Here is a 25,749-nt window from a genome sequence, read left to right on the forward strand (position 1 = left end):
TGAACAAACGCTTTTTGAGTCATGGAAGCTGTAGGCGGACGCTCACAGAGGTATGCAAGGGAGACTGATTATAGTGAAATTAAATAAGCCTTTTATTGCACCTGTTTCCTTAACATCAGGAAACCATCCAAACAAGGGGTAAACAAAGCTTCTATTCACTTGGGAGTATTTCTAGTGAAATGATATGCAGTTCACAACTCCCTTAGATAAGCATGTCTCCCCGCCCCAAACATATAGCATGAAATAAGCAGATATAAGAAGTCTCATAAATGAAAGTCTTATCTGTTCCTTGTGGTTTGGAGGGAAAGTCTTCTCTGTCCCTGGTTCAGCTCCCTTTTCCTCAGGGTGTGTCAGCGTTCAGGTTTAGAAGTTTCCCCTGTGTCTTGAAAGTAGCTCTGCTGTTTCTTCTGGCAGGGCTCAAGACAAGTGGTGAGAGCCAAGGACAATCTCTGCTCTGTCTCCAAGTTAAGCTCAGGTGTGAGCTAAGGAGTCTCTCTTCCTCTCTCAAAAGACAGGCTTTTCTAAGCCATCTAATCAGGCAGGTGGTGTTTGTTAATTGACTACCAGCAGTTAACCACCACACTGCTGGATTAGAGGCACATTACCTGAACAGGGATAACTCTCCTGTTACAGAAGCCTTTAAGCATCATTGAGCAAGCCAGTCAGGAGAATTTAAAGGTTATCTAAAATTATAATTAAATACATCATTACTTTTTAATTCACTATTTTAATAATAATAATTTGCTTGACATAATAGACATCAGAAATATACAGAGGACTAATTAAAAGTTGTTTATTACATTAATGAATGTGCACTCATATTCTATGCTATGTTTTTTTAATTTATTTTTTAAAGTACACAAAGGAATGAAACACAGCTACACTCACCCTAACAATTTGTACAAATATTTAGGGAATCCTTTCTCTGGTATCTTTTCATTTTGTAGTATTGATGAATCTACATGGCCTCATCCATCGCTCCACAAGAAAATAAGCTGCAATATTCTGTTTGTATTCGATATGCTGCTATTTCCATGTATAACTATAGCTATTAATATGTGGTACAATACTGTATTTATACTATACATATAGGAGCATTTTGCATTTTTTGTTTATTTGTGTCAACATAACCAGCTTGTTTGCTCTGTGATCACCATCTTGCAATTCGGAGAGGAAATATGACACAAATTAACATGACTTGGGATAATAATAGTAGTAATCTGCACAATGTTAAAAACGTGTGCAAGTGTAGTGTCTTCCATGTGGCACAATCAGTTATGAAACAATGATACAGTGCTGTAGGTTTGGGGGAAATTGTGCTGTCAATAGAAATGTAGAGGTTTTTTTGCTGCATTTAGTTTTTGCCCCAGGATCTTGCTGTGTTTCCCTTTGGGGTTATTCACTAAGGTGCGATACTGCCTTTTTGTTACGCTGATGCTCGCCACAAACCGGGACCGGACCGCGGGGCTGAGGTGGGGTTACATTATCACCGACCTTAGTCCGCGCAGACTGATCCGGAGTGCGCTGTTCATAGTCGTACATCGCAGGGTCAGGATTGGAGATGGCAGCATCGTCGTTATTGAAGCCAAAGTCGGGGTAGGAGAAGACAGGACAATCGATGGCCAAAGCAGGGTCAGGATAGAAGACATCCGGGTGGTCGTAGTCGTAGCAAGGAATCGGCAACAAGCAGACAGGAGTTCCCCGCTTCAGCTTAGGAGCGTGAGCGCGGGAATGGCTTCTGCACGAGGAGCGGCCTCGGCCCATGATGCCGATCTCAGCAGGAGGAGACAGCAGGCTGGCCGAAGTTCACCGCAGGGCAGCGTCGGGGAGAACCAACGCTTCAGTGCAGAAGTCCAAGGCAGGCCACTGCAAGGGGATAGCAGCAGGCCGCAGGAAAGGAAGGGTAGCCACTGCTAGGAGGGAATGCAGCAGGTACCGGTGCTGGCAACACGCTTCAGCACAGGAGAAAGAACAGGCCTCTGGATACTCAGGAACTTGGAAGGTAAGAACGCTAGGAGAGAGGCCTGGGGCGGTTTGTGGCAGAGACAGTAACGTCCCAGGTAGGAGATTATGCTCGGCACTGTTTCAGTGCCAACGCCCAGGATATAAAGGGCGGAGATCCAATCACAGGAGGAGGGTGTGTGAGTATTCCTCCAATGATGTAGCACAGGGCAGAAGCTGCAATGAGAAGCAGCACATGTGCCATTGATTGCCAGAGGAAGCTTTTGCAACTGCAGAAGTCTGCAAAAGCTATAATCAAAGCCAGGAGTGGATTCCTTACACTTTTCTCCAGGTCTCTAGTTTGAATGGGTCACACCCTTAACATTTAAGCACACTTGCCAGTTCAGAGTTTTTACAATGAAAAAAAAAAAGCATATTAAAGATAAAAATGTTAAAATACATAAATTAAACAAATAAATAAATAAAATATCATACCCCTGCTTTGGTGCCGCTGCTGTTACTTATGGTTCGGCAAATCCAGGTATCATTTACATCAGTGTAATTTCACATAACTAGGAACTCTACATAGACAACAGAAAGATACAATGTAGTTACATGGTCTAGCAGAGGGGAGCGCAATCTTTTCCCCCTGCGCCCCCCTGCCGACTGTCCCCTCTCCCCCCCCATACCTTGGTTCCCGGCGTCTGGGCGTCATGATGCCACGTTGCAATAGCGACGCGTCTCCAGAAGACGGCTGAACCAAGGTAACTAAGGTTTGCAGAGGCCTTCGCCGCTTCCCCGGCATTTAATTTATGTGCCATCGGGAAGCGCGCGGGCCTCTGTAAATCCCGCACTTCCCGCAGATAATCACCCCCCAGTTTGCGCACCCCAGGTCTAGCAGCAGCATAGATATTTCAAACATTGTGGACACAACTCTGCTGGAATTAAATATTTACAAACTCCTGCTGTTACCAAACGTACCCCAGTCACGGGCAGAACCTTGCATGACAGCCTGGGAGGTGACAGTTGGGCAGCAGAGAGACGCAGAACATTAAACGTGGCAGCACAGAGGTGACCAGGAAGTCAATTACTTGTATTTTTTAGCCTAATTATTTTAATTACATTTAGTTAATTCTTGGCATATTAAACACGAGTCCTTCTTGAACTGCAGCTGTTACTGTGACTCGAACTGTTTAAACATTGGCAAAGTGTTTTTTCTTGATCCCTCACTCAAACGTTTTGGCCAATTTGATTAACGCTGAAAAGTTCATGTGCATTTAATTTCCGATTTCTTTCACTTCTGAAATTCAATCGAACTTGCAACATTTTTTTATTTATTTTTTAAGCCACAACGCTGCTATTTTAGCACTTTAAAAAGGCAAAATAGGAGATTTGTAACAATTTGTTCAATTCAGTAGAATTTTTGGCATCAAAAGCTCAATCACGTTTTTCTGGATTTTCCAAAGTTTTGAAACTTGCAGTAAATCGAATCTCAGCAGCTTCACACATCAGAGGGGGGTGTAGGAATATTACTGGAGACACAGCAGTACAAGGACAGTTCCAGGATTATAACACTGTCAGAGGAAATGATGTTACAATGCTGACACCGTCTGGACACTATTTGCGTTACTGATTCCCAGGGAGTATTTGCAATTACTTGAAACATTTTATGTCATTTTCTGGTTGTTTGTTCCATGTAATGAGGTCCAGAAAATACTTCAAATATATTTAAATATTTTACAAATTAAATCATAAAGTATGATGTTTCTAAACAAAAAATGAAACAGTTTTTGTTAAAGAATAATATGGTGCAGAAACAAAGGGAAGAATTTAGTAAGATTGTATTTCCAATGTAGACTTTAGATCCCAAATTAAACTTGAAGCTTTGTTTTGAGACAGTTTCAAAGACAAATAAATATACTGTAAATTGATGTTATTTCTTAGCTTGGTGAGTGTATTCTGCTGACAGCTGCCTGGGAAACACAAGACTTGTTAACAATAGATGAGTTCTCTATCAGCTCCTTGAGTGCTCTACCGCACTGTACCCCGGCGCCAGGGCCGGCCCTATGACGTACAGTGCATGTTATGCATTTTTGGTAATTTTTTAGGGGAGATCGCATTCAGAACGTACTCTTCTTCCATTCACATCCCCGCGGGGATATTGCGAAAATGTGGTCCCTCAGAAACGATCCCGACTCACCGGAGAGGTGTGGCCCTTAGGGTGTTCTGGACCACCAGCAACCAAGTGCCGGGCCAAGACTATTGTGCACCAGGCAGACACAAAATGTGGCGCCCCTACTCACGCCGCAAGTCACCTCAGAGTCGCCACCATCGCTGCAGGTCACCTTGCCGTCTTCTTTAAATGCCCTCAGTCTCCCCAAATGCAGGGGATCTCGCCATTTGTTTGTGTGTTAGCGAGAGGAGCATGGGAAGTGTAAAAATGTGCCCTGACTGCTGACGGCCAAGCTTGTCCTGTGTGTGTGTGCACACTCACAAGTGGAGGAGGCAGGGGTTGCTGAAGACGCGCTCCTCCATCTCCACTTCCCCGCCGAATTACATCTTAGCCTCTTGGACAAGCTGAACATGAACTGAGGAGGTCCAGGAGGCTGAGGATGATGCAGCTAAGAGGGGAAGTGGAGATGGAGGAGTGCACCTTCAGGAACACCGCCTCCTCCACTTGTGAGTGTGCACACACAGAAGACACTCCGCTTGGCTGTCAGCATCAGGACACATTTTTACCCTTCCCATGCACGTGTCCTGGCTGCTGACGGCCATGCTAAGTGTTCTGTGTGTCATGCTCTCTCCCATCTCCATCCAGGCCAGCGCACTCTTATACGAGTGGTGTCACCCCCACCTAGTAGTGTCCCGCAGTGCCTGGCCAGCCCGTCACTTAATCCCACACTGCAAGGGGCTAACACATCAAATGAGACGGAGCTGCCAGCATTGCCCATGACCCACATTATTGCCCTGAGAAGCAATTCAGAAATCCCATTGCAAGGCTCCCCACCACTTTGGGGTGTTACAGCTGCAGGAAAGGGGTGCAAGAAAGGGGATGAGGAGTAGGGGTGCAAGAGGAGCAGGAGGAGGGGTGCAGGAGGGGGATGTAGGAGAGGGGTGGTGTAGGAGGATAGGTGTAGAAGGGGGTGCAGAATGTTGCAAAACTGTAAAACTGAGAATGTTAGTTTATGTTAATAAAAGAACAAAATAAAAATGTTTGCACAATCTTTTTGCCTTTTGATGAATATATCAAACCATTCACTTGCACAACTTATTGAGGATTTAAGAATGAACCCCTGGAAACACAGCATGTATTAAAGAACATTTGAACAGTCAGTGCCTGAGGGACGTGACATGACACAGACAATTTGTTTTAGTTTAAAGATATAATGTTCCACATCTAGTCTCACCACATTCCAGTCTCACCACATTCCAGATCTCACCTGAGAACCTGAATGACCCTCCCCTAAAAACTTCAGACCTATTAGAAAATAGAGGCCTCTCCGGCATCAGGGGAAAAAAAGATCAGAAGTTTAGGCAAACGCTATGAAGCCTTATAAACAACCACTATTTTACTCTTACTCAGCACCTGAAATTATACAATGACTTCTATGAATACCCTTAGGATAGGACACATGAAGATCTTCTACATCTGAAGGAGTAACACGAATAATACAAGCACACCTGTGTATTATTATATTTACTGTGAAAGGTAAGCTATGTGACTTTCGACATGAGTTCAAATTGATTATGATGTATAAGCCACGGATTGTTTGTGTTATTTAGGATATGAGTGATTTCGGACCGTAAAATTGAAGTTTTTGGTATAGTAGTAATTGGTAGAAGATAGACGATAGGCTGAGACTCGTGGCAGTTTCTTGCAAAAAATAAATGATTTAGATTAGATTGTCAGTTCCTTGGGATAGGGATTTGTTTGTTTATATTTTACTCTATGCATAGATTCCTACCCTGCTAGTGCTTCAGTCTGTAACAATTGGTGTTATTGGGTCCGTGTTATATAAATTATGGGTAAGAATAGAGTGTATTTTAGGATTTTCTTACTACAATAAATAGTTTTAAATAGAGCTGGTGTTCTGATGCTGTGTGAGGGTTAGGGTATATTTTTTTAGGTCTGTGTATGTAAAACATGTCTATTTGGGGCTCTGTGTAAGAATTTGGTGTATTAAATAGGGACTGTGTTAACAAGTGTTGGCTAAGATGGGTTTTACTGAGAGTAAAGAAACATTTTAAGATCTGTGTTATTTAGAAGTTTTGAGTTGGAATAATATTATTTGGACTGACTAGACTGCACATTTTTTTATTGAGATATGGTACTGTATGTTATGTTATTTAAGGTTGGAGTATCTATGATTATTTACTGTATATGCCGGCCTGTGTTAGAGTAGTTTGTTCTGGGGTGAGGGTTGGCTGGTGTGTCTGTTCTGGAGTGAGGGTTTGCTGGTATGTCTGCTCTGGAGTGAGGGATGGCTGGTGTGTCTTTTCTGGGGTGAGGGTTGGCTGGTGTGTCTGTTCTGGGATGAGGGTTGGCTGGTGTGTCTTTTCTGGGATGAGGGTTGGCTGGTGTGTCTGTTCTAGAGTGAGGGTTGGCTGGTGTATCTGTTCTGGAATGAGGGTTGGCTGGTGTGTCTTTTCTGGGATGAGGGTTGGCTGGTGTGTCTGTTCTGGAGTGAGGGTTGGCTGGTGTATCTGTTCTGGAATGAGGGTTGGCTGGTGTGTCTGTTCTGGGGTGAGGGTTGGCTGGTGTGTCTTTTCTGGGATGAGGGTTGGCTGGTGTGTCTGTTCTGGAGTGAGGGTTGGCTGGTGTATCTGTTCTGGAATGAGGGTTGGCTGGTGTGTCTGTTCTGGGGTGAGTGTTGGCTGGTGTGTCTGTTCTGGGGTGAGGTTTGGCTGTTGTATTTATAACTCTGATTTGGGATGTCCAGCTGTAAAGCATTTTGGATTATTTAGTATTGAATGATAATTTTAGACTCCTTGGGATTTTCAGATCTTCTCCCATGTGTTTTCAGTGATGACATATTGTATAACAGATAAGGATGAGGATTTTCCAGAAAAGAGTTCATGAGATTTGGTATTGTGGTGGCTCAGGATGGCAAGAGGCAGAGGCCAAGACAAACCAGTTACAGCAAAGAAGGTATCATTCTTATTCAAATACGCTGTAGTGGCTATTCATTTCACCTTTCCATCAGGTTACCATTAACCCGAGGGGCAAGAGACGGGTTTCTGTGTCAACCCTATTTAACCCCAAGAATTTCTGTTTTTCTCTAGGTGGGTCAAGTCCATTCCTGAGATCATTCAGATAACAATAATATTCATAGTTCATTTGAACGAAGCATTCACTAAACATTGCTTCTGATTACTTAACAGTAACAGTTACTATTAGGCAAATCAGAAATCAGTCAGTGAGTTATACCCTAGTAAGTATTAAATGGGCAAAAGCTGAAAAACGTATTCATACGAGAAGGTATGGTCTATACTCCCTGTGTCAAACGCTTTCATTTTTCAAAGCCCCAGTTCTCCGAGAAGTGAATGGCAAACAGATGAAAACAAATTTTTCCTCTTGTTCTATTTGACTCTCTTGTTCTCCTCTCTCTTCCTCCTTTTTGGGATAATAATTAGTAAGGAGCTGCCAGTCCCATGTGCAGTAATGGGTAAAATCGTGATGATAAATTAATTAAGACAGCGCTCGGTATGAGGCCGCCACTCTTAGCCCGGTTCTAGACCACTCATATTGTCTTTGAAAAATGTAATATGTCAACTACAGAAAGACTGTAATAGGACAAACTTTTTCAGAATTCTTCAAACGCCAAAGTCTTACTCGAGTTAAGCATTACAATTACATTTTACCCCTAAAGCTGTAAGACCTTTTGTCGACTTCCTTGAAATATAGCTGCTTTCGTAGGGAGCTTAGCAACACTTGCAGGAACTTTTGTGAAGCTCGGAGATATTTGTTTATGTTAAACAAAGGGGATGGGAAAGAGAATGGGCAAAATATTGCACAAACATCTAGCCATTTTTTAAATGTATTAAAGCATTCACTCAAACACTTGCCAAACTAATTTGTAGCTTAAGACAGAAGAATAAAGCCGTTGTTTTTTTAGGGTTCAGGAGCTGCCGCTGCTTCTAGCTGCCAAAGAAAATCATGTTGAACATCTGAGGGAGCTCCTAGCATCTGAAAACTGTGACACCTTCCAGACAGGTGAGTACAGCAAGGCATTGGTGATCCAACAATCATTGAACCCATACCTCTTGCAGAGAGATACAGAAGTACTCACATTTTCGGTGTTGTCGCTATTAGCCCTTCTCATATGTCTACAAAATATTGCGCCCTAGTGCATCTCTGAGGTGAGCAATAGGAGAGCAAAAGCAATGAGAGAAGCCGAAATAAAAAGAACAGAGCACAAGATACTGTAGCAATGCATGTTATATTGAGAGTTCATGTGATACTACGTTATAACAGAGTAACCTTATGTAGTTTAACTGTGAGGAAATCTATGCTCATCACATTGTTTGTCACGGTGTGTCACTAGGTGCTTTCGGAGAGACGGCTCTTCACATGGCAGCTATGCATGATAACTTGGAGGCAGCAGAAATTCTGCTAATGGAAGCTCCCTACCTTGTCAATCTACCCATGACCTCCCACCTCTACCAAGGTCAGAAATGATTACGCATCTTTATTATTTTCCATCTTTTCTACCTTCTTCCTCTCTTCCTCCAGGACACTCTCTACACAGGCGGAAAAATCCGTTCCTCAAAATGACCACATCTCTGATAAAGACAGTGTTTTACACCAGCGGTGCGCAAACTGGGAGGCGCGACCCCCAGGGGGGGGCGCGAGACTGCCTGCGGGGGGCACGCGGTTTGCAGAAGCCCCGCGTGCTTCTTGAAGGCACTTAAATTAAGCTGCAGAGCCTCTGTAAACCTTTACTTACCTTGGCTGCACACGCGTCACCATGGTAACGTGGCGTCAAATGACACCGCGAGATCATGTGATATCACGTTGCTATGGCAACATGATGCCATGACGCTGGAGCCGAGGTAAGTAGGGGTGATGGGGGGGGGGGGGCTGCACGGGGGTGAGATGACCGCCGGCAGGTTACATTAAAATAACAGGGTTATACAGTCAATTCCTAGACATTTCATGGACAGATAGAGTTGGAAAATTGGGTACAGGGGATAAAGGGCTTGTGAGTTTCAGATTGAAATATAGCAGCTTTAACATCACCAAACATCAGCAAATGGCTCACACCCTTTGGCTGCCCTTCCGCTGTGCCAAAGGCTGTCCACCTTTGGGGCAACGCAGGTGTACACTGGGATGGATGAGATTCAATGCAGCTGTGAACAGAAAGTTCTTTGTGTCCTCTTGGCTCATTAAAGATTCCTGTGGGGGGGGGGGGATGACGTTCCACAAAGTACAAGCAAATGTTAACCCTTAGCACGCTGGTCCTGTGTAGAGGGGGGCAACTCTTGGGAGCCCCATCAGGCTGCCCGCCTTTGGAGTAACGCAGATATTAACACCATGTACGAATTGATAATTACGTGAAAGAATACAAATGAAGGAATTGTATAGAGTACTGTATCTTCATCATACTGTTACACTGTATTTCCTGAACACCAACATAAGTTATAGAGAGTTTACATTTTCTATGAGTGCTATGTAATATGCACTTGTCCATGAGTTATTGACTTGAATGTACTTTAAGGTGTCTTCCAGCACCAGATATGACCAGTTATCTCCATTCTTTTTTCATTATTAATCAGTGTCAGCACCCGTTACTTTCCATGCTCTATCTAAACCACTCCACCTTACCCCTCCTCCCTTTCTTTCCTTCCCCTCTTCTACCCTACTTCTTTCTTACAGGACAGACCGCTCTGCACATTGCAGCTGTCAATCAGAACATGAATCTAGTTCGAATGCTGATACAGAAAGGAGCTGATATCTTGTTACCTCGTGCCACTGGCAACTTCTTTACTCTCAAGCCCCCAAATCTATTCTACTTTGGTGAGATGGCGACGACAGTCCATTTCTCAGGAACACATTTCCTTTAGTAACTCATCATATATGTGTCTCAATCTCTCAGCCAACTTGTCTCGCGTCTCGTTGTGCACCACAGGCTGCCACCAATCTTTTTAGTATCAAGCTGTATACTGGTGATATCAAGATTTGTTAAATGAAAATGCAAATAAGCCCAACTATTTGTTACTTTTTAGCTTCCGTTTCCAGATGCTTGAAATCCACATGTTAGTAATTTGAGGACCTTGAAAGGACTTTACAAACTTGTGTGAAGTATGTGGATTAACGTAAGGTTTTTTCTGTGTTTGCTATTTCCTGCTGTTTCATTTTGTATATGTTTATCCATCATGTATTTTATTTATTCCTATTCTTAATTTCCCTTCAACATTTTTTTATATCTCTATTAGCATCAGCTGAATAACAGTTTTCCCTATATGAAAGGGGATCTATTAATTTAGCTCCGATTAGTATATTAGAATGGAATTGATTAATTTAATATTTTTTTTAACAGTAAACTAATATAATGTTCTGAATACTAATCTCCAATTTGTGCTCAATTTAAGGGTACAACTGGGAGATATATAGTGTTTCGACAACACATGAAGTGAATGATATTAAAACAAATAATACATCCATATTTAAGACATGTAGACACAAATAATATATAGTCAAACCCTAAAGTAGTTCACATAAATGTCCGGCTTCATTTGGAGAACTGTAGATACAGTACAATGAAGTCCTGGTGCTGTTTCCTCAGAGAGATATCCCCAGCTTTCTGTGTGTCCACTTCAACTAAAAATAGATGAGCACACAGAGACAACTCTCATACTGTATGCAGTTTATGCCACATGAATATAAAAGAATAAAGTAAAGAAGACATGCACTCACATTTGTGCTTATTACCAGAAACAGATAAAACCCGATCAGGTATACTCTGAGAAACCTCGTGGACCGCTGGTATCCAACCGCACCCGCTGTGCTGTGCGTCTGTGTCTCTCTCGGTTGCCTGCGCTCTCTCCTCCGATCTTTCGCATCTCAAATTCCAAGGTGGCCATTTTGGAAGTGACGTCATCTCAAAGGGGAGGCACTGAGATGCGGAAGATCGGAGGAGTGAGCGCAGGCACAGAGAGAGACGCCAAAACGTGGCACAGGGTGTGCAGCGAGATCCTAGAGGTTTCTTAGGGTATACCTGATCGGGTTGCATCTGTTTTTGGTAGTAAGCACAAATGTGAGTGCATTTGTTCTTTACTTTATCCTTTTATATTCATGTGGAATAAACTGTATACATTATGAGAGTTGTCTTGGGGTGCTCTTCTATTTTTAGTTAATATAACAGATAGTACTCTTTGCTTAATTTAATTATAATTAGTACAGTATGATATTGATTCTTTGTAAATGTACCTGAACCAGAGCTTATCTGTGGCCCATGACCTCTGTGGACCCTTAGAGCTTATCTGTAGCCCCCGACCTTGGGGGACCGCCCTGATTTCCAAGATATTTGAACTTTTTTTGTGCCAGTGTTTGACACACAAATATACTAATGTGGCCACGGGGTCACCAACAGGAACTTGCATAGTTATCTCCCCATGATGTTGCAACTTTTTATTGGCCACTGTAGCAAAGCGGACACCGGCAGCCATATTGTGTCTACCAGGCAAGTATTATTTGGAATCGTAGGGTCCATGGAGCACTTGCTGATTTAAAATGTAGCTTTTTATAGTGCATTATACACTAGTGTATAAAGTATCTAGTACTATTATCATAAGATGTTGGCAGTGAGAATAGTACCGAATCTGTGCCTAGTCACAAAGCCACCCATTACCTGAATCTATATAACCTTTTCCTTGACAATAATTTCTCTATCACCCCACTTATCTTACAAGTTCTCATTCTTCTTTTCCCCTCCCAACTGTCTCTCCCCAGGGGAACACATCCTGACCTTTGCTGTGTGTGTGGGGAACACTGATATTGTGAAGTTACTTGTAGAGCATGGAGCAGACCTGCGGGCTCGTGACTGTTGGGGTGAGAGTATATAAGGGAATGCTACCTACTGTGACCACAGAAAAGAGTCACAGTGCTTGAAAGGCTGATGCCACAGTTGTGTAATATTTTTTATGTTGCTTAAACACGTCTGAGTGTACAGCGTGTGGTACAAAGTTAGTAAGTATCCCAAATAAGACCTCTGCTTACATTGTTTTCTGTCCACTTTGTCTCTGCTCCCAGGCAACACCATCCTCCACATTCTGGTTCTGCAGCCCAACAAGACCATCTCCTGCCAAATGTTTGACCTCCTCCTGTCTCTTGACAATGATCAATTGTGGCCCCGCCTGGACCAGATTCCCAATAACCAGGGTCTCACACCATTAAAGATGTCTGCAGCAGAGGGGAATGTTACTGTAAGTTTTTAACCGTAAGAGAGTCAGGTCACAGAGTACAGAAGGGTATTTTGGATATGTATGAAGTTTCTGCGTTTCAAAGGTCCATGAGAAATGTCCAAAATAAATTGGCTTTTTAACCCTGATTAATATTTTGCATTGAGTAGTGAATATGTCGGTCTTTCAGAAATCTCTTTCAGGTTATATATGTGGCTCTCTGTATGTGGTCACACAGAATTGGGGTATATTGTTTTCCCACTAGTACAGCACACTATATGCTTCTTTAACCTATTTTAAAGATTCCAGATTCTGAATTTAAATTCTCTATAGAAATCACCCTTCAGATGTTAGTGCTTCAGATGATATGTGCTTCTGGAGAATACTCCAACGGCTCTGTATATTCCACTGCTACACACAAAAAACACCCACTCTACCTGGTGTTTTCACTCATCTTCAAAAAGTATAATTTTAATAGTATTGATGTATAGATCTCTGAGGACATGTTAAACGTTACTGAAAGCTTCTGCTTAGGTGTTATCAGAATCTGTACAGATGTGGAGAATTGAGGGCCACTTGCAAGTTTTGAATAATCTCGTTCAGATATTCCAGCACCTGCTGCAGAAAGGAGTGAGAACGGTGTCTTCGATGGGTCCCACCTCTTACACTTTCTATGATTTGACTGAGATCGACTCTTGGGGGTCTCCATGCTCTGTTCTCCACCTGCTCGTCTCCTCTAGCAAGGCAGAGGTACACTGGCAGTGGGGTAGTTGTTGTGCAATGGTTTGAAGCAGAACACCCATTTCTTTCTACTTTATCTCACTCTCTTGCAACCTATCATTCTCTATTACTTGTTGTTTCCTTTTCCCACTATTCTCTTTTCAATTTCTTACCACGTTTTCCATCTCTTTCCCTTCTTCACTCACTGCCTTTCCCACACTCTCTGCTCACTCTATTGTTTTGGTATCCCAGGCACGGCGGATCTTGGACCTCTCCCCAGTTAAAGAGTTGATCAATAAGAAGTGGCAGAGATTTGGACGCCCATATTTCTGGTTCTTGGCTGCTGTCTATGTGCTATACATGATCTGTGTGTCTCTGTGCTGTGCCAACCGACCTCTCAAACCCATAGAGAAAAACTCAACTAACCCCCGGGACATCACTCTGCTTGTGCAAAATACACTCCAGGTAGGAAAACTATTATTGTTAATACTACCAGTGTGTAGTATACAGATTAAAGGGGCTATAGAGTTAGCCATTCTTAAACAGAAATAATTGTTTTTAATTAAACTGTTTTCTTATTAATCTTTTTACAGGAATCATACAAAACTCCAATGGATGAGTTGAGATTAGTCGGGGAGCTGATCACTGTTATTGGAGCAATGGCTATTCTACTTCTGGAGGTAAATCCCAATGACTTCTCACCTAACTTTAATTATATCTGTAATTCTTGCAATGTACCACTTATACTGTAAGCTTTTCAGTGAAAATACTCTGTTCTCATTGTTTACCTTTTGATGCAGTTACCCATGTATCATATCATAACCTCCTTGGTGTATGTATGTGTGTATCATTTATTTATATAGCACTAACAATGTATGCAGCACTTTACAAAATTACAATACAAGGTAAATAAATAACAAACAATGCAGATAAGTGCAACAAAAGTCAAAGGGAGACCCTGTCCCAAAGAGCTTACACTCAAAGTGTTATGTTGGGAGGCTTACAGACACAGTATAAGTAAGAGTGCATTATTAGACGTGCCGACAGGAGAGGTCACTGTGCATAGGGAGCTCATAGCACACGCGTAAAACATTTAATGAGCTGATTCTTTAGGAGTTTAATTTTCAGTTAGGATTTGAATATTGAAAAGGGGAAGGCGTTTGATGAATATTGAGTGGAAAAGTGTTCTATAAGTAGGGAGAGATTAGTGAGAAAGGTTTAAGACGTAACGGGGAACGGCTATAGAGGTCAAAGGTGCAAAGATGAGACAACCTTGTGTTTAGCGTAAGAGACAAAGGAGTGTAACGAGAAATTAGAGTTAAGATATATTTCGGTGCGGAGGATTGAAGAGCCTTAACAGAAAGGAGAGTTTGGTAATTGGTACGATAATTAATAGGAAGCCAGCAGAGACAGTTCAGGTCAGCAGCAGACACACGCCTAGAAGATCAGGAGATGATTCATGCAGCTGTATTTTGAATGGAGTGTAAAGGAGAGAGGTGTGAGGCAGGGAGGCCAGATAAAATAATGTTATAGTAATCAATACGGGAGAGAACAAGGGCATGCACTAGTGTTTAGGTGATAGTGGAACATAGGAACAGGCCATACTTGAAAAAGAAAGGTAACTCTCAATGTATTACTTCCTGGTAAAACATTTGATAAATATCGTAGCAGTGTTGCAAAGGATGAAACTTCAATACTTAGTAACAGCGTTTATATGTGGGGAGAAGGAAAGGGAGGAGTTGTAATGGAGTATAAAGAGTTATTGACTGTAATGGAGGCCTGGTTTTGGAGGGAATATGAGAAGCTTTGTCATAGCCATATTAAGCTTGAGGCGACAAAGGGCTGTCTAGGTAGAGACTGCTGATAGGCCACTCTGTCATTAGTGACTGGACAGCAGGTGTAAGGTCAGGTGTAGATAAATATAGTTGTGTATCATTAGCATAGAGATGATAACAAACATCCTTTAGATTCACCTATGTATCACCTATGTATCACAAAGGGATGTAGATAAATTGCTGTTCTCATGTTCACAAAGCACATAAGCAGCGCAGCTGATGTCTGTATTATTTCTGTTCCATTCTTTAGATTCCAGTGTTAATGAGTGCTCATAACATTTCCTTCTTCAAGGATACAGTTTCTGGGGGACTCTTCCACCTCATCCTGTAAGTGTTCCTGCTCTAACTTCCTCCGAGTCCTCTATCGATAGTCTAACGCCACATTTATATTTTACTCCTGTGCTCTAAATCAAATATGCTCCCTCTATTACATAATAACTCGCTCTGTCCTGTCCCTGCAGTGTCTGCTTCTCCTGCCTGATCCTACTGACCCTGGCTCTGAGAGTAACTAACACAGATGGAGAGGTGATCCCCATGTCTATGGCTCTAGTACTTGGCTGGTGCTATGTCATGTATTTTGCTCGTGGTTTTCAAATGCTCGGACCGTTCACTGTCATGATATACAAGGTAAGTGGGAGTGGAATACAGAATGATAAATTGTTGGGAAAAGTCAATATATTTATAAAATTATATAAAAAATGCAAGTTTTATATCTAATCGGGTTCCTTCCTAAGAAATATTGAACATAGTTGTTAATTAACCTTAATGCCTTTCGCACTTCATTGAACAGACACCTATTGTTTAAAAGGTCACCACCGCCTGTTTTACTATTTCCAATAAACGTATTTGTATTAAAAAAAAACTGAAGAGGCGCATGCGCGATGGGAACGGTGTGGAGGCATAATACCAGAGCTCCGCCGATACCCGGTGCACTAAAGAGCACAAAAGCCTGAAGTAGATTAGCACAAAAAGCTAAACCTGACTCAAACAGTAGAAGATGACAACTTGGCTGCAGGAGAAGTGGCAAACTCTTGATCTCAAAGCTTATTTTGCGAGCGCTGATATGGCACGGGAGGGGGAAGAACATGTTGTGCGGAGCCGGCTCTGACACAGACTCCATAGAGGAGAAGTGCGATAATCCGGAATTACAGCCATTAATTAGGAAAGACATTACTAAACTTTTCAGGGATTTGAAATCTTTCTTCCATGGTGAGATGCAAAGCCTAAGGAAGGATATCAGTAGCACTGGAGAGCTCACTGATGATTTGGAGCAGAGGGCACAAAAAGACACTGACAAAGAGCTGTCCCATCTAAAGAAAACAATCGATGAGGTCGCAGAAAGGCAGGAAGATACCGAGAACCGGGACAGCCGAAAAAATATTAGAATACGATGTATTCCCGAGTCAGTTGTGGACACAGAGGAGATGGTGGGAAGATGGCCGATATCACTTTTGTCCAGAAAATGGAGGCAGATTTACTGTTGGACTGGTGCCATAGAGCGTTACGAGGGGAGCCACTTCCAAATAATCCTCCAAGGAGATGTGATCTTACGATTCTATTTTTTCAAAATAAAAGAAGAAATATGCCGAATCACAAGAACATCCCCTGTCTCCATGTTTGAAGGAGTGAAAATGCTAATTTTCCAAGCTATTTCCCCTGTCACACAGGGCCTGAGAAAGCATTGCAGCCAGTTACTAGTATCCTCAGGGAAAGGGGAATAAAATATAGGTGGGTTTTCCCCTTCAGCTTGTTAGTTATAAAAAATGGAGGGGCCCATACACTTAAGGATATCTCTGAGGGGATTCTGAAGAGCATTGGAATAAAAGATGCATTTACTCACCGAGTGCAGAGACGACCCTCCCTTGACAAAAACTGGAAGAAAGTGGGCAGCCCTGCGAGACGAGGAAGGGAAAGTGTCACTGATTGATTTTTTGGATAATTGGAGACATTCAATTAAAGACTTAAAGGGGCATGACCAGGAGGAGAATGTACAAAGTTTCGGCAGTTAAAAGGGCAATACCAGATGCTAGGTTTTTGTTTTGGTTTCGAAGGCTTTCAGACCTGAAAAGTACTCCGGTCCTGTCCTATTGGGCCCTATGGGACCATTAAGGAAAAACTTAATAAAAAGTGGCAGACATCTTGCTTGGCATTAAATCTCAAGAAGGAGGCGGGATCATCTGGTCCAAAATGGCAGAGCCGTGGCAGACAAACAGAGGCAAAGCAAGGAGTTGAAGGAGCTGGACCTGAGCTTACCGAAAACGTTGACTGGCACAATGGGAGTAGGATTCCGCAGACAAGATCGAGGCGTCGCAAGCAAGAGGAAGAATCACTGCTCCTGAAGTGACAGGCAGCACGTGAGAACTGGTGGGGGAGAGACAGGTAGACTCTTACCATAGGCAACCGGCTGTGGTTCGCGCATTCCACTGCCGAGATAGAGGGAAAGGTGGAGACAGAAAGAGAGAGGGGGGGGGGGGGGTAGGACTGCACAGACAATGGATTTCATCAGACAAAGGACTCTAAGGGTATATTTGGGAGGGACTTTACATACTAACGGGGGGTGACGTGGGGAGAGATAGCAATGGTCTGGGGCTGCTGAAGACATAGAGGGTTCAGGATATAGCAGGTAGGAGTAGAGAGGGGATCAATAAGCTGAAGCAGAGGGAGAAGAGGAGGGGACCCCACCAGAAGAGATAGATAATTAATATACTAGAGGGAACTAGGAGGGTAGGTCAGGGAACACTTAGGTAGCACCCCGCAAGTTGGAAGAACCTAGATTGAGAGAAGGGGCAAATGTAGGTCTAGGTAGGAGCTGCTTAGAAAGAGAGAAGGCTAGAAATTAACCAGATAGTTCAGAGCAGGTACTAGAGAGGAAAAAAGTGAAGGCTTGTTAGGGTCAGTTAAGTAGTTTAGTGTGTTATTGCTCGGTCACAATATAGTTTATAGGTAAGAGGTGTGCCAGAGTAAGGCGGAGAGGTAGCCACCCCGGCAGTCAGCATGTGCTGGAACCCCATGGATCTGGGTCTAACCAAGGTTGGGGGTAAAGTCCTGAGGGAGTATGGGTACGTCGGTAACCCATGGCTCTGGGTCCGTAGTTGGAGGGGCCCAGAGAAGACCTATAACCCAAGGGCAGATGAGCATAGGTCCGGCAGGACCGAAACAGGCTAAGTTTCTTTAGTTCATTTGCTGTATGTATTTTCTCCCATGTCTACCCTCTTGTGTGTCCCTTCCCCTATCCCACTTCCTGGGTAGGAGAGTGAAGAAGCTGATCCATGAATTGAGTTAAGACTCCAAAGGTGGAATCTTTGACGGCATCGGTGGGGCACTGGTATGGGGTAAGAAATTTACACCATAGACACAAATGGCGGTAAACTTTATTTCCCATAATGTAAAAGGTTTTAATAGTCCACATAAGATAAGAACTGCTTTCGCGCAGTATAAAAAAAGGAAAGCGGATGTCTTGATGTTACAGGAGACCCACTTTGGTAAATCAAGTTATCCCAAGTTCCTAGATAAACAGTTTAAAGACGTCCACTTGTCTTCAGCCAAAGAGAAAAAGTGAGGAGTTGCTATTTTGATACACAATAAGCCACCCTTTTCATTAGAAAAAGTTAAATGGAACAAAGAAGGGAGATTCTTAATAATAGTAGGCACTATTCAAGGTTGCTATTTAACATTGGCAAACATCTATGGCCCATGCGAAAACAACCCCCAATTTTTTAATACATTCTTTAGCATTCTGAATAACATTGCAGAGGGAAATATCATCCTAGCCGGGGACTTCAATAAGACAATAGACCCGATATTAGACAAATCATCGCCAGCAAAGAAGAGTAGGAATGGGGGCACTGTGGCGTTTCTCACAGGAATAAAAGATATACAGTTAGTAGATATATGGAGGGAGCAGCACCTGGGCGAGATGGGGTTTACATTTTATTCTCACCCTCAAAACAGTTATAGTGGAATTGATTACTTCTTCGTATCTAATAGACTGGTTCCAAAGATCGCCTTTTCTAGGATCCATGATATTTTATGATCGGATCATGCACCCATTGAGCTACTGTGAGCACAAATTAGGCTAGAGAGCCCAGGAGCAAACTGGAAGCTTAACAAATCAATTATCAAGATTCCAGAGATAATCCAAACCCTCAAAGAGGAGATAAAACAATTTTTCAGGATTAATAGTGGAAGTGTTGAATCACCCACCACACTGTGGGAGGCTCACAAGGCTACCCTTAGAGGTACAGTACCTTGATCAGCGGGCAGGAAAAAGAAGAGACGCAAAACTAAATCAACTAAAAACGAAGCTGCATGAGCTCTATATTCAATTGTATTGTATTGTATGTCTTTATTTATATAGCGCCATTAATGTACATAGCGCTTCACAGTAGTAATACATGTGGTAATCAATTCAATATAGCAAAAATGGTAGAGATGACACGTTGAAGGAGTTAAAGGACGTGAAAATTGAGCTCAACATGCTCCTTGCCTCCCAGGCTGAGATGGTCAAAGAGGAAATTTTATGAAAAAGCAAACAAGCCAGATACCTTACTAGCTAACAAAATCCGCAGCGGACAACCAAATTATAATATTCACGCCATTAGGAAACATACAGGAGACCAGACACCTAACCCTAAACTAATAGTGGAAGAGTTTAAAACATACTATGAAAAACTTTACAACGGGGACTTGGTGATACATAATGAAAACACGAGAGGGGTGCTTCAGAACTTCTTTGCAGAAGCATCCCTGCCTAGGTTGGATGGAGCGGAGAGGGAGTTTCTGCAACAGGATTTTACATTAGAAGAGTTGTTACAGTTACAGGTAAATAAAAATCTTAAGGCTTCTAAAGCGCAAGGGCTGGATGGGTTCTCCAACCTCTATTATAAGAAGTTTGGTCCGATCCTGGCACCCTACATGCTACGGATGTTCAACTCCGTCCTGGCAGGGGCTCCATTCCCGGAACAGATGCTCGAGGCATCAACTCGCTAATTAACAAACAGGGTAAATAGCCTACAATTTGCCAAAGTTATAGGACGATATAATTCATAAATTCAGATATCAAAAACTACTCAACATTTTTGGCCAACAGATTGAGCTCTATCTTTCCCAGGCTGAATCACCCGGATAAAGTTGGTTTTATTTGAGATAGACAAGCGGCCGACAACACGAGAAGAATCATAGTCATGATTGAATTTATAAATACCATCAACATCCCGGCAGTAGTGTTAATCTTAGATGCAGAAAAAGCCTTTGACATGACAGATTGGCCATATCCAGATGCCACACTTGGAGCCTTTGGTTTCGGGGGGAAAATTCTAAGGGCAATCAAAACATTATACACTAAGCCGGCAGCGAAGGTCATACACTAAGGCTTTCCCTCTCAGCTATTCTTGATCAAGAGTGGCACAAGACAGGGCTGCCCACTCTCGCTCTATGCATGGAGCCATTGGCCGCCCAAATTAGAAGCAACTCAGATATAAAAGGTATCCAAATACGATCGCAAACTCATAAAGTAGCATTATACGTGGACGATGTCATCTTGACATTGTTGCAGCCTCTCACTTCTCTACCCAACCCATTCAGCTAATTGGGCAGATTCAATAGAATATCTGGATTTAAAAATCAACCAAGCCAAATCAGAGGGCCTAAATCTAAACTTGCCAAGACTTAGAAAAACTAATAGCATTGAATTTCAATTGGCAGCCCAAGACAATTAAATATCTAGGGATAAATATCATGAAAAATTATAAGTCACTATACAGGGCCAACTTCCCCAAGCTCCTACAGACCTTGAGAAGGGAAATGGGAGAGTGGTCTTCATATAATATCTCCTGGATTGTCAGGATTTACTGCATTAAAATGAACCTATTGCCCCGTATTTTATACTTGTTCCAGACTCTTCCGATCCCAGTAGTTTAATCAGACATTTAGTACATTCAATCCCAGATATCAAAATGTATCTGGAAAAATAAGAAACCACGCATGAAGGCAAAAATTCTCCACAGATCTACTGCAGATGGGGGACTGGCGGTACCTTGTTTGTTCTCGTATTACAAAGCAGCTCAACTATGTCAAATTGTGCGATGGCACACAGACCCTGAATTACAGAGATGGGTGGCACAAGAGAGCGAACTATGCGCACCTCTGGAACTCCGTCACCTGATTTGGTACCTCAAAATTAGGCTCAAAACCATAACCAAACCGCTCTCCTCAATGCTCAGCTCACTTGCAGTCTGGGAGGCCACTAAGTTTAGATGCTTTCTGACTTCTAGGCACTCCCTGATTACTCCTCTTTATAGAAACCCAGATTTTGCTCCAGGCCTGGATAGTAGAAACTTTGGGATTTGGAAACAACATGGAGTAGGGAGATTAAAGGATCTGGAGGGTAGAATCACCACTAAAACATTTGATCAGATTAAGTCAGAAAAGGACATCCCGAACACAGAATATTTTAGGTACCTCCACATCAAGGCATTCTACACCAACTCACACACGATATGTCCACCGCTGACAAATTTTGAAATGCTCTGTGTGTTGGGTAGTGACATACGGCGACTAACATCTAAGATGTACGGAGAGATGATCAGTTCAGGAAGGGACTACTCCCAGAAATTAAGTTTTGTGGACCAGTGGGTGTCAGATTTGAACACAACGCTAGAGGAAGAGTGGAGTGAAATATTTAGAGCGGCGGCCTAAAGCTCCATATGTACAAACATTAAAGAAGAATGCATATAAAGTACTAATGAGGTGGTACCTCACCCCAGTAAAACTGTCTAAATTTGTCCCGGGTTATTCCCCATTGTGCCCTAAACAATGCAAAAAGCCAGCAGACCTGTTACACATGCTGTGGTCCTGCCCTCAAATAGTCCCACTGTGGGAGCAAATATGCAATTGGCTACAGAGGATTTTGGGCCTTGAAATACCGATGAACCCCTGGCTCTGTTAAACAAACCTGAACAAGAACTAGCCAGAGTGGAAAACAAATTAGTTGCTCATTTTGCAACAGCTATGACGTGCGAGATCGCAGCAGTGTGGAAACAAAATACAATCCCATCTATCGACAAAATTCCGAACAGAATTTGGTTTGTCTGCCAGATGGAAAAGTTAACAAGTCTGGTTAACGACCCTAGCACAAATTTCCAAAAGGTCTGGCTGCCATGGCAGACCCAAACAAATATCCAGGGGGTTAGCAACTAATAGAATTAGGTGCATTCTCCTTTGATCAATCAATATTATTTAAAATCAGAGACAGAACATAAAACACAGACAGAGCTCAGTTTTTAGCACATCCAGTGAAACTCATACACGGTACAGTGCCTAAATATATATGTATAAATATCTAGTAAATGGTCTTTTAGTTTAACATTTTTGGCCAAAATTGTTGTAAGCCCCTGAGCCAACTGCATGGCAGACCACAATTCAGGGGTCCCTAACACTAATATAAATTCTTAATAACCTGTGTAGTAACAGGAAGAATGATTTATAGTAAATCTGTCAATATTAGTTGCAAAGTTCTAAGCCTGATTGAAGCTTTTATTAACCTGTACCAGGAAAAGCACTCTGTATTAGAGTTGTCACAACCAAACTGCAAGCAAGCAAGTTCCCCTGAGTGGAAGATGCTATGGAGTGAGCCCTTAACCATTTAAATGTGGGAGGGGGTGAGCTACAATTAGGTAGGAGGTTTTACAATCAATCAATCAATATTAGATAGAATAGTAGCGGGTGGTCCCTTCTAGGGTACATGTAGGGACAGAGGAGGGACCCAGGGATGCGCCGCGGGACCTCTGAGAAATGGCTGGACGGTCAAAAGCTTATCCGTGGTTGAAGAACAGGAAGATTCGCATCTCGCCATGCCCCCCCCCTCCCTCCTCCACCCTCCCTGTTTAAATGTGTTATATGTGTGTCATGTTATGAGGCTTGTTTCAGACAGCTATGTGAGGGTGCTCATGTGATAAACTGTACAAATGTCTGTGATGCCTTGTATACAAAGGAAAAAAAACAATAACATTTGAAGTTGAAACAAAAAAAAAATGAAAACATTAATTTAAAATAGTAGTAAAGTATATAATGGTCACACAATAGGTTAAACCTTGCAATGTCTTTGTTGTTCAGATGATGTTTGGGGATCTCCTGCGCTTCTTCTGGCTCATGATGGTTGTCATTGTTGGATTTGGAACAGGTAGGAAGAAACCCGTTCTGTAAAGGAGCGATACAGCATGTTAACCGTCCCAGAAAAATCCAGTGTATGTATAATTTTATTTATATAGCGCCAGCAATGTATGCAGCACTTTAAATAACATTACAGGTAAGTAAATGACAAACAATGGGGTTACAACAGGTAAATTACAGCATAAGGCAAAGTTTGACACAGAGTTTTAGTGAGGTCAGTTTATGCCATCTCAGACCTAGCAATGTTACAGCAATTGACCCTAAGAAAATGGAAAAAATAATGCTAGACAGATGAAGAATTTTATACATCCATTTATAATAATGTATGTGAGTCATTTAGTTTCTTCCCTATCCCAGCCTATTGAAAATACCCACATAAATTGACTCACAAATGGATGAAACAAGTGTAAACAATGCTGCACATCTGGATGGGAAGGGATTAATTATATTACTTACTCTGTGACCCCAACAGTTAAACCCAGTATTTATCTACTTATTTTTTTCTACCCTATGTATACACAAATCATTTGCTCTTTCTCCCTCTCCCTAATAGCATTTTATGTGGTATTCCAAACAGAAGATCCCAAGAAGATGGGGATATTTTACAGTTACCCCATTGCTCTCTACAGCACATATCAACTGTTCATCAATGTCATCAACTCCCCAGCAAACTACAGTGTAGACCTTCCTTTCATGTTCAGTATCCTCTATTTCCCCTTCACACTGATAGCGAACCTCTTGATGCTGAACCTGCTTATTGCCATGATGGGGGACACCCACTGGAGGGTGTCTCAGGAGCGGGACGAGCTGTGGAGAGCTCAGGTCAGTGAAGTTAAATGATCCATTATCCCTTTCTCAGTGACTCGATCGGTAGGTTCCTGCAACCTGAAAATGTGTTATTGGTTTAGTTCTACACACACTTTTGAGACGTCACATGTCTACTTTGGATACACTATCACAACAAAGTAGAAAGATAAGAGGAAAGCTAATAAATGAAAGTAGTATAGTAAGAAGTGATACTCTGCAAGGGATCGTCATTTAGAGAGATGTCTGGATCGCGATAAATTAGCTTAGTATTAAAATGAATTTAATGTTGGGCTGACATACTGTACCCGATGATAAGGAACAGGATACTGAAGTCTGCCATAATGACAACTCACAAGACAAATGTCATGATTCCATTATGTCGAGACCAAAAGAGGAATGTTCTATATTTGTGTATTTGTGTTACTCTCTTTCGTGTGTGTAAACACACTCATGCTTAATCTGTGAACTGGATATACAGTATCAAGTCAGAAAAAAATGGAAATTGGTAAAAGGATTCTAGGAGATAAATATAAAAAGTGAGGGCTCTGTATATACTACCAAACTATTCATTGAGATTGCCTGGTTCCTATTTTCTTGCCCTTTCCAGCTTGTTGCCATTACAGTAATGCTTGAGAGCAAGCTCCCCCGATTCTTCTGGCCCCGGCTAGGTGTCTGGGGGTCAAAGTATGGGCTTGGCAACCGCTGGTATTTGTGGTAAGTACGTCCCTAATGTTGTTTGGACTGCTAAATCTGTGTTGTGTGCCTTTTCATATCGTTTTTCTTATTACACGGGCATGTTAGTGGGGCAGCAGAAACTGTGTAGTTGTATCATTCTGCTGCTTTTACTACTTTGCTCTCTGATGAGAATCCTTATGAGTGGACGAACATGTCTTGGAGATCTTAATATAGGTGTGTATATTGTGCAATTTCCTTGGTCAGTTTGTTGTGTCCGTCTTTTTTTTTTTATCTAGTCCCTCTTCCTCCCTGTTACCATTGCTTCGTGATTAATTATTTATTTAGAGTTGTCAGTGAACAATTAGAAAACTTCTACACAATTCGTACCCCTTCCAAAAGTTTGCAATATAAAATCAATTTATGAAATGCAAACCGGCAGATTGCATCATCTCTTTCTTCTACATTTCTTTTTGTCTCTCCATACGATATTTAAGATGAGATTTATGACCTGCAGTGATATCCTATCCCTCATGTTCTTGATGCCATTTTATGACTTGATGTCTGTCTCTTTTAGTGTGGAAAAAAACGATGCTGCCCAGAAGGTGATGGCAATGTCCCCACAGAAGCATCTGTTCCAAGATTTTCAGAGGATGTCTGAAGATGAGAAGCATAAAATAACAGTCTCACCTCCCAATGGCAGCATGGGAGCTCTGGAACCTCCAGCCCAGAGGAGATCAATGCGGGGTTGGCAGATTGTCCGTAGGGCCACCATAGACCAGCTCCAGGGGACAACCATGCTGCCCCGAGAGATAGTGCAGGAAGTCTACTATATATAATCCACTACATTGTGTTACCACATAATGCTCTCGTTTGTGCCGAGCACAACTCACCACACCACGCATCTGTTGAAGTTTGTAAATATGTACTGGTCCCGATACACTTGGAATGGCCACCAGCTTCTTTGTAAAGGACATCAACTGCAATTATTCATTTGTAAAATATTCTAATGCCTTTTAATTTTCCTCTCTGGCCTAGTTAAAGTGTCAATTAGGATGTTTTCAGTGTGTTTTTAGCGCTTTTTACTTGCTCACAGATCATTGGAAGGTGCATGCAGGTCCCCCACTAATGATATGGCATTTTGTGAGTGACTGCAAAACATTATTTTTTTTAATTCTGATTAAAAACAAAATAAGAAAAAGAA

General features: G+C 42.2%; 1 protein-coding gene across 2 annotated transcripts; it reads left to right on the top strand.

Annotated features, from left to right (window-relative positions):
- Nucleotides 1-5,428: 5,428 nt before the first annotated feature.
- On the top strand, nucleotides 5,429-25,749 carry LOC142501636 (transient receptor potential cation channel subfamily V member 6-like). Of its 2 annotated transcripts, none has more exons than XM_075611778.1 (16): nucleotides 5,429-5,650; nucleotides 6,944-7,090; nucleotides 8,058-8,155; nucleotides 8,487-8,609; nucleotides 9,818-9,958; nucleotides 11,894-11,992; nucleotides 12,194-12,366; nucleotides 12,946-13,092; nucleotides 13,315-13,527; nucleotides 13,656-13,742; nucleotides 15,148-15,224; nucleotides 15,359-15,524; nucleotides 23,010-23,076; nucleotides 23,620-23,888; nucleotides 24,481-24,587; nucleotides 25,123-25,749. In XM_075611778.1, exons 2-16 carry the CDS (start codon nucleotides 6,993-6,995, stop codon nucleotides 25,382-25,384), a joined length of 2,127 nt encoding a protein of 708 aa, XP_075467893.1. In that variant the 5' UTR covers nucleotides 5,429-5,650; nucleotides 6,944-6,992; the 3' UTR covers nucleotides 25,385-25,749. The 2 variants fall into 2 exon arrangements, with proteins under 2 accessions (XP_075467893.1, XP_075467892.1); XM_075611777.1 differs by having other exon boundaries at nucleotides 6,966-7,090.

This window comes from Ascaphus truei, chromosome 8, assembly GCF_040206685.1.
Source record: "Ascaphus truei isolate aAscTru1 chromosome 8, aAscTru1.hap1, whole genome shotgun sequence".
Taxonomy (NCBI): Eukaryota; Metazoa; Chordata; class Amphibia; order Anura; family Ascaphidae; genus Ascaphus; species Ascaphus truei.

Coding starts and splice junctions, on each gene's coding strand:
- LOC142501636 (XM_075611778.1), top strand. CDS start 6,993: ATGAGGATTTTCCAGAAAAGAGTTCATGAGATTTGGTATTGTGGTGGC. Junction 9,959..11,893: donor CCCAAATCTATTCTACTTTG/GTGAGATGGCGA, acceptor GTCTCTCCCCAG/GGGAACACATCCTGACCTTT. Junction 12,367..12,945: donor CAGCAGAGGGGAATGTTACT/GTAAGTTTTTAA, acceptor AATCTCGTTCAG/ATATTCCAGCACCTGCTGCA.